This window comes from Drosophila takahashii, chromosome 3L (assembly GCF_030179915.1).
Source record: "Drosophila takahashii strain IR98-3 E-12201 chromosome 3L, DtakHiC1v2, whole genome shotgun sequence".
Lineage (NCBI taxonomy): Eukaryota > Metazoa > Arthropoda > Insecta > Diptera > Drosophilidae > Drosophila > Drosophila takahashii.
Window position 1 is genome coordinate 11,008,341 of NC_091680.1, and position 13,499 is coordinate 11,021,839.

Here is a 13,499-nt window from a genome sequence, read left to right on the forward strand (position 1 = left end):
TCGCTTAGAGGTGGAAAAAACATCGATGATTGCGGACAGTAGTAATCGATGCTACCGATGACTCCGATGTTGGCATCGATGTATCTCCACCTCTACCCCCCTTTCGAATACTTGATGGAAAAAAGTCTCATCCGCAGCAAGGATTCGCGCAAGGATAGCGCCAGGAAAGGCAACCGTTAATTGATCCAACCCCTCGGCGGCGGTCAGTGCGAGTGCACAGAGTATTCGCAACAACCGCAGGCACCCCAGGCGCATCCCGGCGAGCGGCAAACTCCGGACGGAGCTGGGGCAACAGCAGCGACAGCGAAACGAGCGTCGAATACACAACTTCGCAGGCAGGGGGCAGCAGGCAGCGGGCAGCAGGATGTGGGACTCGTCCATGTTTCTCAGCACACTGACGCCCAAGTTCTACGTGGCGCTCACAGGGACCTCCAGCCTGATCTCGGGCCTGATCCTGATCTTCGAGTGGTGGTATTTCCGCAAGTACGGCACTTCTTTTATAGGTGAGTGGGGTTGTCCTTCCACTGGCTAGCTTTTAATTTCCCTTGGCAATCCACAGAGCAAGTGTCCATCAATCACATCAGTCCCTGGATAAACGGCAGCGATGGCCAGTCGGAGTCGAGCAATGGCAGCGGCAGCAGCAGCAGCAGCGGTTCCAGCAGCAGCAGCAATGGCGGCGGAGGATCCGGCGGTGGATCGGGCGGAGCTGGTGCCTCCGCCGGCGGTAGTGCCACCACCAGTACGGGCACCCAAATGCCCGAATGCAAGGTCTGGCGGAATCCCCTGAATCTCTTTCGCGGCGCCGAGTACCAGCGATTCTTTTGGGCCACCAGCAAGGAGCCGTTGACCTACTACGACATGAACTTGAGTGCCCAAGACCATCAGACCTTCTTCACCTGCGAGGGCGATGCCCGCAAGGAGGAGTACGAGATCATGCAGACGGCCTGGCGCGAACGCAATCCGATGCAGCGCATCAAGTCGGCGCACAGTGCGCTGGAAATCAATGCCGAATGTGCGCCGGCCTACATTTTGCTGGCCGAGGAGGAGGCCATGACCATTATGGAGGCGGAGAAGATACTAAAGACAGCGCTCAAAGTGGCCGAGATCAACTATCGCAAGTCGCAGGCCACCCAGCACCAGGGCGCCATTGCGGACGGGATGCATCGGCGGGACACCAATGTGCTGATCTACATCAAGCGGCGGCTGGCCATGTGCGCCCGCAAGCTGGGCAAGCTGAAGGAGGCGGCCAAGATGTTTCGCGACTTGACCAAGGAGATACCCTCGATCATGAGTGTGCTGAATATACACGAGAATCTGATCGAAACGCTGCTGGAGATGCAGGCCTATGCCGATTGCCATGCCATTCTGGCCAAGTACGACGACATCTCGCTGCCGAAATCGGCGACCATCTGCTATACGGCTGCTCTGCTAAAGGCGCGGGCCGTGGCCGACAAGTTCTCGCCGGACATTGCCTCCAAGCGCGGGCTGAGTCCCGCCGAGATGAGCGCCGTGGAGGCGATTCACCGGGCGGTGGAGTTCAATCCGCATGTGCCCAAGTATCTGCTGGAAACGAAGCGTCTCATCCTGCCGCCTGAGCACATCTTGAAGCGCGGCGACTCGGAGGCTCTGGCCTATGCGTTCTTCCATCTGAAGCACTGGAAACAGGTGGAGGGGGCCCTCAATCTGCTGCACTGCACCTGGGAGGGCACCTTCCGCATGCTGCCGTATCCGCTGGAGCGCGGCCATCTCTTCTATCCATATCCCACGTGCACCGAGTGCGCGGATCGCGAACTCCTGCCGGCGTTCCACGAGGTCTCCGTTTATCCCAAGAAGGAGCTGCCCTTCTTCATCTTGTTTACGGCTGGCCTGTGTTCCATAACCGCCCTGCTGGCCCTGGCCACCCACCAGTATCCGGAGCCGATGGGCCATCTGGCACAGACCGTACTTACCTGGATCTCGTATCCATTTCAGTTGCTCAAGGAGCGCATCGAGGCGTTCTGGCCGTGCAATCTGCTGCAGCAGTTGTCGCGCGTCTAAAGAAGAACTGGAGGTCACTAAGTCCTCCACTTTCCACCCTCGAATGACGTCACACACAAACACACTCACACAAAACAAGGAACACCACACATACTCACATGCATCCATACATCCATCTGGCTAAGAAACCACAAAAACCACTCAAACACACAAAACCCTAAATACATAACATGAATATATATATATATATATAAAAACTTATATATATTTTGGATCTTAATATGTCTGTGTTGTCTTCGTGAAATAAACATAAACAAAGCAAAAGCAAAAGCAAACAAACACGCACTCAACTAGTTCCAGCTTCCAAGTGATCCGGATGAACGAAACGAATTTTCAGCAGCCACGCAAGAGGAAACTAAATTATTCTTAAGTTTTATTATTATTTTAATTATTGTAAACGAGAGTACGAGAAGCCAGTAAACTAAAATGCAGAAATTACCCTTCATTTCTATTTATTTTATTTTAACTAAAATATTTTGAATATATTTGTGGGTTTATGACGAAGAAAAGGCTTAACTTTAACCCTTTAAAAGGAAAATTTACTGGGTAAGCTTTCCTTAATTTTCAGCAGCCACGCAAGAGGAAACTAAATTATTCTTAAGTTTTATTATTATTTTAATTATTGTAAACGAGAGTGCGAGAAGCCAGTAAACTAAAATGCAGAAATTACCCTTCATTTCTATTTATTTTATTTTAACTAAAATATTTGTAATATCTTTTTGGGTTTGAAACGGAGAAAAGCCTCAACTTTAACCCTTTAAAAGCCATCCCATTTAAAGGAAAACTTACTGGGTAAGTGATAAACTATCGGAAAGCAATGATTTCCTCAATATAAAAAAACAAAATCCGTTTGGCAAAAACGAACAAATTTATTTTAAGTTTATACATATTGTAAAATAGGGTCTTCTAAATACATAAAGTTCAGGTTTTAAGCTACTGCTCGGGATCAATAAGAAATGCTTTCAGGAAAGCAATTCCCTTGGGCAGAAACTGAATGTTTTAATTTATACATATTGTAAAATAGGTTCTTCTTAATATATAAAGTTTATGTTTTAAGGTACTGCTCGGGATCGGTAAGAAATGCTTCCAGGAAAGCAATTCCCTTCGGCAGATACTGAATGTTTTCATTGAAGAGATGCAGTTCGGGGCGCCGGATGTCCATAAAGGAGACGTCCTCCGTATTGGCAATATCAATTACAAAAGTGGTCTTCTCCAGACGCACAAGTGGTTCCTCTTCTATGCATTTTCGAACGACCTTCTGTACAATAGTTCGATTCGCTTGCCTGAAAAATAAAAGATTCAACATTTATATGATTGATTTCCAATAAGTAAGAAACACAAATTTATAGACTTACCTTAGTAGCCTCGCCCTCTTCGCCGCTAAAACAGTCAGAAGTTTGTGGAACGACTGATTGATCTCCACAACTCGCTGATCAATGTGCTTGAGGAACTTCAGGAAAGACGCATCATCGCTGCCTTCAAGGGCGTCAGTTAGATTCGAGGGCAGCCTGAGACTCAATTGATAGTTTAGAAAGTGCTCCCGCGCTGTCCAGTGTTCCTTTCGCGTGGTCACCTCGTTGTCCAGCTCAATGGAGACCACGCTAATGGCTGACTCTTCCACGTCCTCGGTTTTGTAGTTGACCACAATTCGAAACATGGTCAGCAGGCGGTGGCTGAATATCAATTGCTGGGAGATCTTGCGTTGAAAGTCGAATATCCAGTTTGGCTGTTGGTCGACCAGCAACCGCTTGAGGCGCGCAAAGAAGGATTCCGTGGGCTTATCCATGGGCTTCTGTTGAACTTGAAGTCGTCTATTTAAAAGGAAATTTAGATTTTAGAAATTTAGAAATTATCATAGTAGGCCATGTAATTTCTGATTTGTTTAACTCAATTCTATGTGAAATAAATTGAATGTTTTTCTAATTCATTTCCAATTGAATTTGTTATCATTTAAGAACAAAAAGTGGAAAATGTTTAACAAATCAATGTTAACTGCTTAGAAAATAAAATTCATGCAGATTTAATCACAAAAATATGGCCCTTTAAACTTCAAAAGAAATTGTTGTTTGAATTATTCATGCCATTCATTCATTCAATTCTATTAAACTCAAAATTCAAATTCATTCAATTCTATTGAACTCAAAATTCGAATTAATGCATTCATATAAAACAAAAAATTCAAAATAATTCATTGAATCCATTCATTTCTTACATCTTGCACAGCTCTAGAAGCGCCGATTTGTTCCACGTGGTCAGCTCCTCCTCCACTCCTGTCTGGTCCATTGAATCGTCGGTCTCCTGGCACCTCGACATCCGCGACTGCTCCTCCAGCTCCCAGTACAGGTTGACCTCCTTCAGAGTGGGTTTCTTCCTGATGACACGCAACCTCTGTTGTTGCCTTGTAAAATCCCAGCGTTTCTTAAGCGGCAGGAAAAAGGAATCGTTGCTAAGCGTCGTTTCGCTCATGGTTTGATTGCAATTTCCACACTTCTTGCAGGAGCCGCTGGTGCCGGCAATGACCGCTGGTTTCAGCTGATCCTCGCAGAGTTCGGGTTTTGGTTGGTGCTTCTCTTCGACCTCCTCCTCGTCGTCGTCGTTGTCCGTTTCCTCGGCCAGCGTGGAAACCAGACTAAGTCGCTCCTTATCTATTTCTATTTCCCTCTCCTCGCCATCCAAATCTTCTGTGGCTGCAAAGATTGTCGTGTTCATGGTCAGGTTAATGAATTTCGAGTTCGCAGCGGCATAGCTCTTGAAGGTTCTATCGCTGGAGCTGCCGCTCTCCCTTTCGCTGGACCTGCGCTGCTCCTCGAAGTAAGTCGTCACATCCGAGATGGTTATGGGTTTCTCCTCCGCATCTACACACTCTAATTTTAATGGTTGTGGCAACTCCAGCATGTCGAGAGAGCTCTTCTTGTTCAACTCTGCCATCGCTGGATGATAATCCCTAACTGGCTGCACCGACGCGTCCATCGGATCCACCGTAAAGGTCCTGCGGGATTTATTCGTGTTGGTCGTAGCCCAAGCACCTTCCTGCTCCTCATCATCTATGGTAATATCCATGTTGCTGTCCGCAAACAGATGCATGGTATGTCGCTTTTTCGACTCTGGCAGATTGGGTGTGAGATGTGAGGGCAAGCGTTTCAGCATGACGTGACGTATTGGAGTTCCCAGCACGGATTCTGATTCCTTTCTTCCTGAAATCCCTTGGATCTTTTCGTGTACCGGTGTCTTGCACATCTTCTCCTGATCCTCGAACTCAGTCAAGGACATTCCGGGCGTGTAAGTGGACAATTGTTTGATTCTTGATAATATTCTGGTATTCGGCACTGGAGTGATTGCATCGAAGTCTGTGCTTTTTAAAGGACTTTCGAAGTCCATTGACTCGGACATTAGCATGGTTTGGTGAGTCTTAGCACTGCCACGAATCTCTTTCTCTTCTTTTGGCAAGGAACGACCGAATATAGAGCCCTTGAGTGCGTTCAACATTCCCTTAAATTTTCCAGAATTTTGCTCCTTAGCTGCATTATAATTTAGTCCGGGACTTTCCTCGTCCTCTTCCATGGCTTCTGATAGGAGCAAAGTATGTCTTTTGGAAAACGGAGCTGCAGAAACCGCATTGTGCTTCATTGAAATCATGGTATTTTTAGAATTTTCAGCTGGTAATGCGGCTACATCTTCTTCAATAGACTCGGTCGAACCTTTGATTCCTCCATGGTTATAACTTTGAAGATCATCCTCCTCAATGGGTTCCGGAATAAGCAAAGTTTGTCTGGATTTCGATGTCGCATATCCACTAGAGTGTGTTGCACTCTTATTTTCCATATTGTTCTTGCTTTTAGGATGGACACTGATATCTTCTTCGATGGGTTCCGCCTTAAGAAGCGTTTGTCTGTGCTTGGACATCTGCGGTCGACTTTCCTCCATTCCGTTTTTGAAGTCTTCCTGAATGGATTCATGTGTGATAAGAGTGATTCGTGGCTTCCGTTGATGGTGACCCCCGTGATGATTTGCTGGTTTAAGGGCGTCGGAATCCTCCTCTATGGGCTCCGCCAAAACAAGTGTGTTTCTTGATTTTGAAGATCGATGTGTAGATACTTGGTCGGATTTAGAAAAGATCGATTTTTTCGTTGGCTCTTTCCAGACCTCCGAATCCTCTTCTATTGGTTCAGCCTTATTAAGCGTTTGACGCATCGTTTGGTCATTCACTCTATGAGTCATTTGCCTCATAGATTCGCCTGGCTTATTATAAATTTCCTCATCTTCCTCTATGGGTTCGGCCACAAGGAGAGTTTGACGAGGTTTGGTTGGCTGGCCAGTGGTTTCAGATGCAACTTCCCTAATGGATTCTTCCATAAACACTGTGCGATTTGACATACAATGAGATGGATTTTTTTTGTAGGCCATTGACTCATCTTTATTACCGGGTTCTGCCATTAGTTGGTTTTGGTGAGATTTGGATGATCGACTGTGGTTTTTAGTTGTCGTGCCTTCAATAGGTTCTTCCTTAATATCAGTATGTCTTGACTTATAATGAGACTGATTATTTTTGTGACCCTCTTCTATAGTTTCCGACATCCGAATATTCAGTCTCGACTTTATGGACTTATCATTAAGCTCTTCCCTGGTTTGATCCGCCGGTTTCTGCTGCCACACATCTTCGTCTATTGTTTCTGACTTTAGAAGAGTGCGACTTGCCTTGGAAGTCGAGCAATCCGCCTTTTTAGTTTGCGCCTCAGCTACTGAAACATCTTCTTCAATGGGTTCGGCATTGACGAGCGTTTGCCTTGACTTAAATCTTTGCTGTCCAACTAAATGGTCTTCCTTTTGAACTACCAAATCCTCTTGAATTGGCTCCTGCATGAGAAGAGTGTTTCTTGATTTTAAACGGGATTGATTGGCTCCAGCAAGTTCTTCTTCAATTGGCTCAGACATTAAGAGAGTGTGCCTGGATTTTTGTCGCTGCGGTGCAGCTGATCTATCAATAGTTTTTAGGGTTATTGAGTTGGTCTTGGTCTGCGGAACACTCTCATCCTCCTCTATGGGTTCTGACATTACTAGAGTTTGTCTGGATTTGGAGCGAGCATTTGCGTTCGATTGGTTTATCGCTCCTATGGTTTCAGTTGGTACTCCTTCAGTACTCGCATCATAAACTTCCAAGTCTTTTATATTACACAGCGAATCCTCTTCCATGGGCTCTGCTAAAAAAAGAGTGTGGTTAGCCTTGGATTGGGCCCTTTCTTTAGGAACAGCGCTGGGTTTTAAATGTAGTTCCTTGAGGGGACTTATGATGTCCTGCTCCATGCTTTCCTGCAATAAAATGGTCTCCCTGCGCTTGGTTTTGGTGCAGCCCTGCTGGTTAATTGTAGACTTTTCATAGACGATCTGCTCCGTGGTCACAATCTTCTTCCTAACGTGCATATCATTCGCTTCCTGATCAATGGATTCATTGAGATGTAAAGTGCGACGTGCGGGAACACTTTTCTTTCCAGGATAAGTAGGAAAATCTAACTGATCCTGCAGCATTTCCTCGGCCGTATTAATAGTCTGTCGAGACTTGGAGTTTGGCATAGGCTGAAAGCTCTGACTGCTGGCGGGATATTCCAAATTCAGTTCGGAATTTTCATATGTGGTCTCCCTTCTTGTAGAATTCTTGGACGTATTTCTCGACTGAGTCTCGTCGCCCAATTTGGCATGGGCCAGGAAATTCGTGTTGTCCAGCATTAGCTCATCCGCCTGCGACAATCGATACTTTCTCTTGTCATCCAGCGCCTTCTGTTTCTCCTTGTCCTTGCGAACTGGACTTGCTAGCGCCGGCGACATGGTCATATTCTCACTGAAATTCAACGTTCCCCTTGGCTTAATGCTTCTTATATCCTTCTTTGGACTACTGTCATCCGCGGCTTCCTCTTCAAGACCATGAAAGAAACGATTTCTCTTGGCCTTGCGATCCGTCGTTGGCGTTTTTGGACCATTTGGGAAAATCTGAATCTTTCCCGCCTCCAGCTCATCGTTCAGTTGGCGAAAGTTTAGCTTCTTGCTAATGTTCTTTCCCGAAATCATGTCGAAGGGTATGAGCATGGACTCGTCCTTCATGAAATTGATGGTGCTGTTGTTGCTCTCGAAGGAATTCGATGGCGAGCGATCCCGGTCCTCGGAAACTGGGAAATAAAGTGGGGCATTTTAGTTGAATGTATCTAATTGGCTTTTTTAGAAATTCCTTTTCAATATAATTACGAATAATAAAATGAATGTCATTTAGAACATTACAAATCTGATAGCAATTAGCGATGTAATCATATTCAAAACTAAACTAAATTTTCGCTAATTGTATTTCAGTAAGTTGTGGACCGATCTTAATGAAACATACCTTATTTTTTAGGTCATTTTATCAGCTACCAAACAAAAAATATAATAACAAATTATAGAATTTTTAAGTGTTTTTTAAAAAATAAAATCGAAGATAACCTCAAAATTGTTGCCTATATTTTCCGTGTTTTCTTCATTTTGGGCAGAGTTAAGTTCTTCATTTCTTCAAAATAGACTACAATTGTAAAGAAGAATATTTAAAAACACGATTGTAAATTAAGCTATTAGAATATACTTTAAAAAAGCTTTCATTAGTGAGAAAATGAGAAGAAATCGTTTCTATTATTTTTGCCACCAGTGTATAAATAAAAATTGGAAAGGAATTCCGGGCTAAGCCATACAAACCATTCAAAGGGCAGTCGAAGGATATATCAACTGGTCCATGTTGGGTTTTATTCTTGATCTCCTTTTGCGCCTCCTCTATGTCCATGAAAAGTGACTTATGAACCGGCGCCTTTTTCTCCTTTTTGTTGAACTCGCGCATTTCCCTCATCAAGCTGTCGTCTTCCAGCTCCATGAAACTCGGCTGCGTTGGGGGATGGCCAGGAGGTGCTACAGGAGCAGGAGCAGGAACAACGGGTGCAAGAGCAGGATCAGCGAATCCCAATGGAGTAATGTCCATGAAGGAGTCACTTATTGTGGCTGCCTTGGCTACGGGGGTATTCACCCTTTTTCCTCTGTTAATAGCTGGCAGTTCGAGCGAGGAATCCTCACAAATGCTGGCCGGGATTTGGGTGCGGGGAATCAGAGATTGAGACATTAGATCATAGGTCTTGTCCATCGTCTGGAGATCGTAGAGGCTGCTTTGCAGCACCTTTCGCTCCTCGGAGGACAGACAAATGGAGGTGGTGGACTTTCTGGACGATATATTCCTCGGTTCGCCGGGCAACATGGTGACATCCACGCTGGTCTGGAGATTCAGGCTCATTTCGATCGATTCCCGTTCTTGGTGGCTGGTCAGTGGAACGTTCTCCTTGTCCGCATCTTGGGGAACCTTCGGTAGTGATGCAGATCCTGATCCTGATCCTGCTCCTGATCTCGATCCCGTGCTGTCCTCCGCATGGTGTTCGGATACCTCGTACGAGTCGTCCCAGTTGTTGGTCTCCTTGGTGTTGACAAATTCCCTGTATAGAGGCTATATAGATTATCTATATAGCGACTCAATTCCCATACTGTACTTACCGCACGAACTTTTTGCCACTGAAACTGATGCGTCGCTTGATTTGCTGTTTGGTCGCCGTCGATGTTGCTGTCGCATCCTCTTCCATCGCCGGCGCCTTGCGCAACTGCAAAAACGATGAATTAACTGTTAGTCGGGTCGTTTAATTGATTTGTTTAAAACAAAACACTCACGGAACTCCGTCTATTGTTTGCATTCATCGCGCTGTTAAATTGTTTTTAGTTTGAAATCTCATTGGACAGACGCCGCCATTTTTGTGTGAATGGTCAAAGGGGGCTGCCAGATCGTTGACAGGCAGCGCTAAAAATACTAAAAATATTTAAATAATTGGAGTAATAGAAAATGTTAAAAATTAACTGTTTATAATTAAATATAATTTAATTTTGGGCATTAACTCTGTATGGTCTACGGATATTTACTTTTAATATTAATTTCTGGAACTATCGGTTGAGAGTTATAGTCTAGTTACACTATGTGTGAATTACTCCAAAAAAGTGTTTTTACTGGGTTAACTCCAAAAATCGAGTAAATGACATTAAGTGTTTGTTGTTTGTGTTGATTATTTTATGGACCTTCAACGATAGGAAATAAATACAAAATATACCTTAAAATACAAAAAAATACTCCGAAATACCAAAGACCCTGAAAGTACTTAACTATTGCCCACATCTAGTTGCCTATAAACAGTCTATGTAAAAATAAACAGGGTTATGTCAATAACTCCAATAACAATAACTCCTCCATAACTCCACCCTAGTGTAAATAGGCTATTACGTTGCGTTAACTACAGAAATAGTGTTACCATTAAGATTCAAAATAAAGATAATAAAAATGCCCCAGGTATAAATTAGGGTGTTTCCCCCAAAAACCCACGGCCCCACGAACCACCGCTTTTTTCCCTCTTTCCCTTTTTCCAAACGTGAGCAAATGTAAGTAAAAATTGGAGCTCCGCCGAAACTTGTAAAAATAATTGTAAATATGCGATAGCCACTGGAAATAATCATGCCATGGCTAAGTAAACTACTAACGAACCGAGTTGAACCAAAGTTTTGGCAAAACCTACTAAGATGCCGAGAGCACACAAAGATTACCGAAATTAACCCAACTTTTCCCTCTTCCTAGTGCTCTGTGAATTGTCGGAACCATGGTGAACGGCCGCATACCCTCGGTCTTCTCGAAGACCTACGTGACTCCCCGTCGCCCCTATGAGAAGGCGCGTCTGGACCAGGAGTTGAAGATCATCGGCGAGTATGGTCTGCGCAACAAGCGCGAGGTGTGGCGCGTCAAGTACGCCCTGGCCAAGATCCGCAAGGCCGCCCGTGAGCTGCTGACCCTCGACGAGAAGGACGAGAAGCGTCTTTTCCAGGGTAAGTTACTCCAGGTTACTCCTGAAAGTTCGACAAACCCGACATGATGAACTGTATTAAAATAAATAATCTGACACTTCTTGTCTGAAATAACCATTGACGTTAGCAAATACACACTGAAGGCAGTTTTATTACTGAAATCTTCATATCACCTTAAGAATCCTTTACTGATTTTCTACCCTCTCCACCCACAGGTAACGCCCTGCTGCGCCGTCTGGTCCGCATCGGTGTCCTGGACGAGTCCCGCATGAAGCTCGATTACGTGCTGGGCCTGAAGATCGAGGACTTCCTGGAGCGCCGTCTGCAGACGCAGGTGTTCAAGCTGGGATTGGCCAAGTCCATCCATCACGCCCGCGTCCTCATCCGCCAGCGTCACATTCGGTAAATATCGCTTGGACAGGCGACCCCAGCGTCGCCCTATCAGATATATAACTCTGTTCTGTTCAGTAAGACCACTTGGGAGTCGAACAAGCTTCTATGCTTGCACCGGCTCTCAACGTCTTGAGATTGCGCATGTGACTCCGTTCACTCCAATCGAAATTGCAAAATGCCCGCCTAGCGTAAGTTGCACTGAACGTATTTCTAGCCCTAATCCCGCAGCCACCTCCTTGATTCCCGGCTTTATCTAATCTAATATAATATTTTTCCCTTTCCACAGTGTCCGCAAGCAGGTGGTCAACATCCCCTCGTTCGTGGTGCGCCTGGACTCGCAGAAGCACATCGACTTCTCCCTGAAGTCGCCCTTCGGCGGCGGCCGTCCCGGTCGCGTCAAGAGGAAGAACCTGAAGAAGAACCAGGGCGGCGGCGGCGGAGCTGCTGAAGAGGAGGAGGACTAAGCAGCGGTAGCCAGCTGCAGCCGGAAGAACGCCAGGCGCAGACTTTTGATAAAAATCTGTTTGTTTTACACAATAAATGTAAAATTACCTGACATTTTGCGAGTATTTCTGGGAAATGAAAGGTGCTTTGCTTTAACTGGGGGTTATTTGGTCTCATCAGAAAATCCACACCTTGATATTGTTTTCTTAAAAGTTTAAAAAATTTTGCTACGGTAATAGCTGGTAGTATTAAAACAATTTAATGAACAATGATTAATAATAAGTAGTAGAAAGCACATTTTAAAAACCAAAAGGGCGGGTTAAATAATTCTCTTCTCAATTTCCGACCAGGGTTGCAATTTCAGATGTCGATAAATTCGCAAACAGCTGTTCTGTGTTTATGTACGTTTAATTTGTTGTCAAAATGTCCGAAAGAAAAAGAATTCGAGGGAAAAACTTTAGCGAGCGCGAGGAACATGTTCTCATTGATCTGGTGCTGTCGAAGAAGGACATTCTGCAGGACAAGAAGAAGGATTCCAAAACCTGGCAAAGAAAGGCAGCATGCTGGGAGCAACTGGCCAAGGATTTTCAGGCGCAAACGGGGACACAGCGTACTTGTTCCACCCTGCGGGAAAAATACGATAATATGAAGAAAAACTCCCGGAACAAGTACAGAGGCGTTAAAAATTGGGACAAGGAAAGGGAATCCTCTGCTGCGGAAAACTCATGGTGTTCCAGGACCTCAGTGTCGGAGAGCCGTGACAGGCGTCTAGTAAACAACACCACTCCGCTGGAAAACCAGTTTGACAGTGATGGTAATTGTATTTTATACCCTTAAATAAGAATCAAAAATACAGTTAATGTTATTTTCTTTATGCTTGCAGGAAATTTTCAATTAATAAATGTAGCCAAAGAAGAAAATCCCTCAATCAGCTCACAGAACTCAGATACCTCTCAACTACTGCACGTAAGTTGAAAGAACATATTTAAATAATAACACTAATTGCTATTAAAGTTTTTCAAGGAAAATATTGATGATATCGAAGAACAAGAGACAGACAGCTTTGAGGCTTCACAAGGATGGATGGCGAAAAGATTAAGGGATAGCGGTTCCCCTCAAGACAACCAAACAGTCCACTCTGAAATCGAGCAGATAGAATTGTTCAAGCTCCAACAGCAGTATTATATAGACCAGAATTCCAGAGCAGCTGAAAAACACAAATACGAAGTAGAGAAGCAAATTGTTGAACTACAAACGGCTCGATTAAAGAATCAATTACTTGAAATGGAAATTGAATTGAAACGCGTAGAACTAGCTAAAATTAGGCAAAGTACTTTAAGTTAGCTTAAGTTTAGTGATGGTCGATCTCTAAAATTAATGTTATAAATTAGTGCTCACACGATTTATAGAAATTCTTCTGAAAACCTTGATATCGAACTAGAAGGATCGCCCCTAGTTTAAAGCTAAAATAATCCATAGCTATTAAACATTGAGCAAGTACCTATTTCAAAATCTAACACAATTGTATTAAATCGGCTTGAAACGTAGTGTTAGTTGTAGGTTTATATTTCTAATCATAAGATTTTAGCGTATTGTACAAAATACAACAATTTTATCTTTATTTGATGATTATGTCCTGTGCTATTCCATTCCATTCCATTCCATATTAAATTCCATTTAATATTCAGTAGTTTAATCACTTAAATTTGCATTTAAATAATCTTCAATAATCT

General features: G+C 44.2%; 4 protein-coding genes across 5 annotated transcripts; 3 read left to right on the forward strand and 1 right to left on the reverse strand.

Annotated features, from left to right (window-relative positions):
- Window positions 1-72: 72 nt before the first annotated feature.
- On the forward strand, window positions 73-2,475 carry LOC108063091 (protein ST7 homolog). The gene is made up of 2 exons (XM_017150052.3): window positions 73-503; window positions 560-2,475. Exons 1-2 carry the CDS (start codon window positions 365-367, stop codon window positions 2,035-2,037), a joined length of 1,617 nt encoding a protein of 538 aa, XP_017005541.2. The 5' UTR covers window positions 73-364; the 3' UTR covers window positions 2,038-2,475.
- Window positions 2,476-2,900: 425 nt separating this feature from the next.
- On the reverse strand, window positions 2,901-9,892 carry Spc105R (Spc105-related). Its single transcript, XM_017150044.3, has 6 exons — window positions 9,757-9,892; window positions 9,586-9,689; window positions 8,749-9,527; window positions 4,250-8,195; window positions 3,393-3,848; window positions 2,901-3,320 (listed from the first exon to the last, which is right to left on the reverse strand). The coding sequence occupies exons 1-6, from the start codon at window positions 9,781-9,783 to the stop codon at window positions 3,083-3,085; spliced, it is 5,550 nt and encodes a 1,849-aa protein (XP_017005533.3). The 5' UTR covers window positions 9,784-9,892; the 3' UTR covers window positions 2,901-3,082.
- An 813-nt stretch (window positions 9,893-10,705) lies between these two features.
- RpS9 (ribosomal protein S9) lies at window positions 10,706-11,878 on the forward strand. Its single transcript, XM_017149938.3, has 3 exons — window positions 10,706-10,950; window positions 11,145-11,331; window positions 11,609-11,878. Exons 1-3 carry the CDS (start codon window positions 10,728-10,730, stop codon window positions 11,784-11,786), a joined length of 588 nt encoding a protein of 195 aa, XP_017005427.1. The 5' UTR covers window positions 10,706-10,727; the 3' UTR covers window positions 11,787-11,878.
- A 247-nt stretch (window positions 11,879-12,125) lies between these two features.
- On the forward strand, window positions 12,126-13,387 carry LOC108063022 (myb/SANT-like DNA-binding domain-containing protein 4). Of its 2 annotated transcripts, none has more exons than XM_044394590.2 (3): window positions 12,126-12,580; window positions 12,650-12,732; window positions 12,781-13,387. In XM_044394590.2, the coding sequence occupies exons 1-3, from the start codon at window positions 12,190-12,192 to the stop codon at window positions 13,108-13,110; spliced, it is 804 nt and encodes a 267-aa protein (XP_044250525.2). In that variant the 5' UTR covers window positions 12,126-12,189; the 3' UTR covers window positions 13,111-13,387. The 2 variants fall into 2 exon arrangements, with proteins under 2 accessions (XP_044250525.2, XP_070071162.1); XM_070215061.1 differs by having other exon boundaries at window positions 12,790-13,387.
- Window positions 13,388-13,499: the final 112 nt, after the last annotated feature.

Excerpts from the sequence above, each read along its gene's own strand:
- LOC108063091 (XM_017150052.3), top strand. The coding sequence starts at position 365 with ATGTGGGACTCGTCCATGTTTCTCAGCACACTGACGCCCAAGTTCTAC. Across the intron at positions 504-559 it reads GTACGGCACTTCTTTTATAG|AGCAAGTGTCCATCAATCAC; the intron begins GTGAGTGGGGTT and ends GGCAATCCACAG.
- LOC108063022 (XM_044394590.2), top strand. The coding sequence starts at position 12,190 with ATGTCCGAAAGAAAAAGAATTCGAGGGAAAAACTTTAGCGAGCGCGAG. Across the intron at positions 12,581-12,649 it reads AAACCAGTTTGACAGTGATG|GAAATTTTCAATTAATAAAT; the intron begins GTAATTGTATTT and ends TTATGCTTGCAG. Across the intron at positions 12,733-12,780 it reads ATACCTCTCAACTACTGCAC|TTTTTCAAGGAAAATATTGA; the intron begins GTAAGTTGAAAG and ends TTGCTATTAAAG.
- RpS9 (XM_017149938.3), top strand. The coding sequence starts at position 10,728 with ATGGTGAACGGCCGCATACCCTCGGTCTTCTCGAAGACCTACGTGACT. Across the intron at positions 10,951-11,144 it reads CGAGAAGCGTCTTTTCCAGG|GTAACGCCCTGCTGCGCCGT; the intron begins GTAAGTTACTCC and ends CTCCACCCACAG. Across the intron at positions 11,332-11,608 it reads ATCCGCCAGCGTCACATTCG|TGTCCGCAAGCAGGTGGTCA; the intron begins GTAAATATCGCT and ends CCCTTTCCACAG.
- Spc105R (XM_017150044.3), bottom strand. The coding sequence starts at position 9,783 with ATGAATGCAAACAATAGACGGAGTTCC. Across the intron at positions 9,690-9,756 it reads CAAACAATAGACGGAGTTCC|TTGCGCAAGGCGCCGGCGAT; the intron begins GTGAGTGTTTTG and ends TCGTTTTTGCAG. Across the intron at positions 3,849-4,249 it reads CTTCTAGAGCTGTGCAAGAT|ACGACTTCAAGTTCAACAGA; the intron begins GTAAGAAATGAA and ends CCTTTTAAATAG.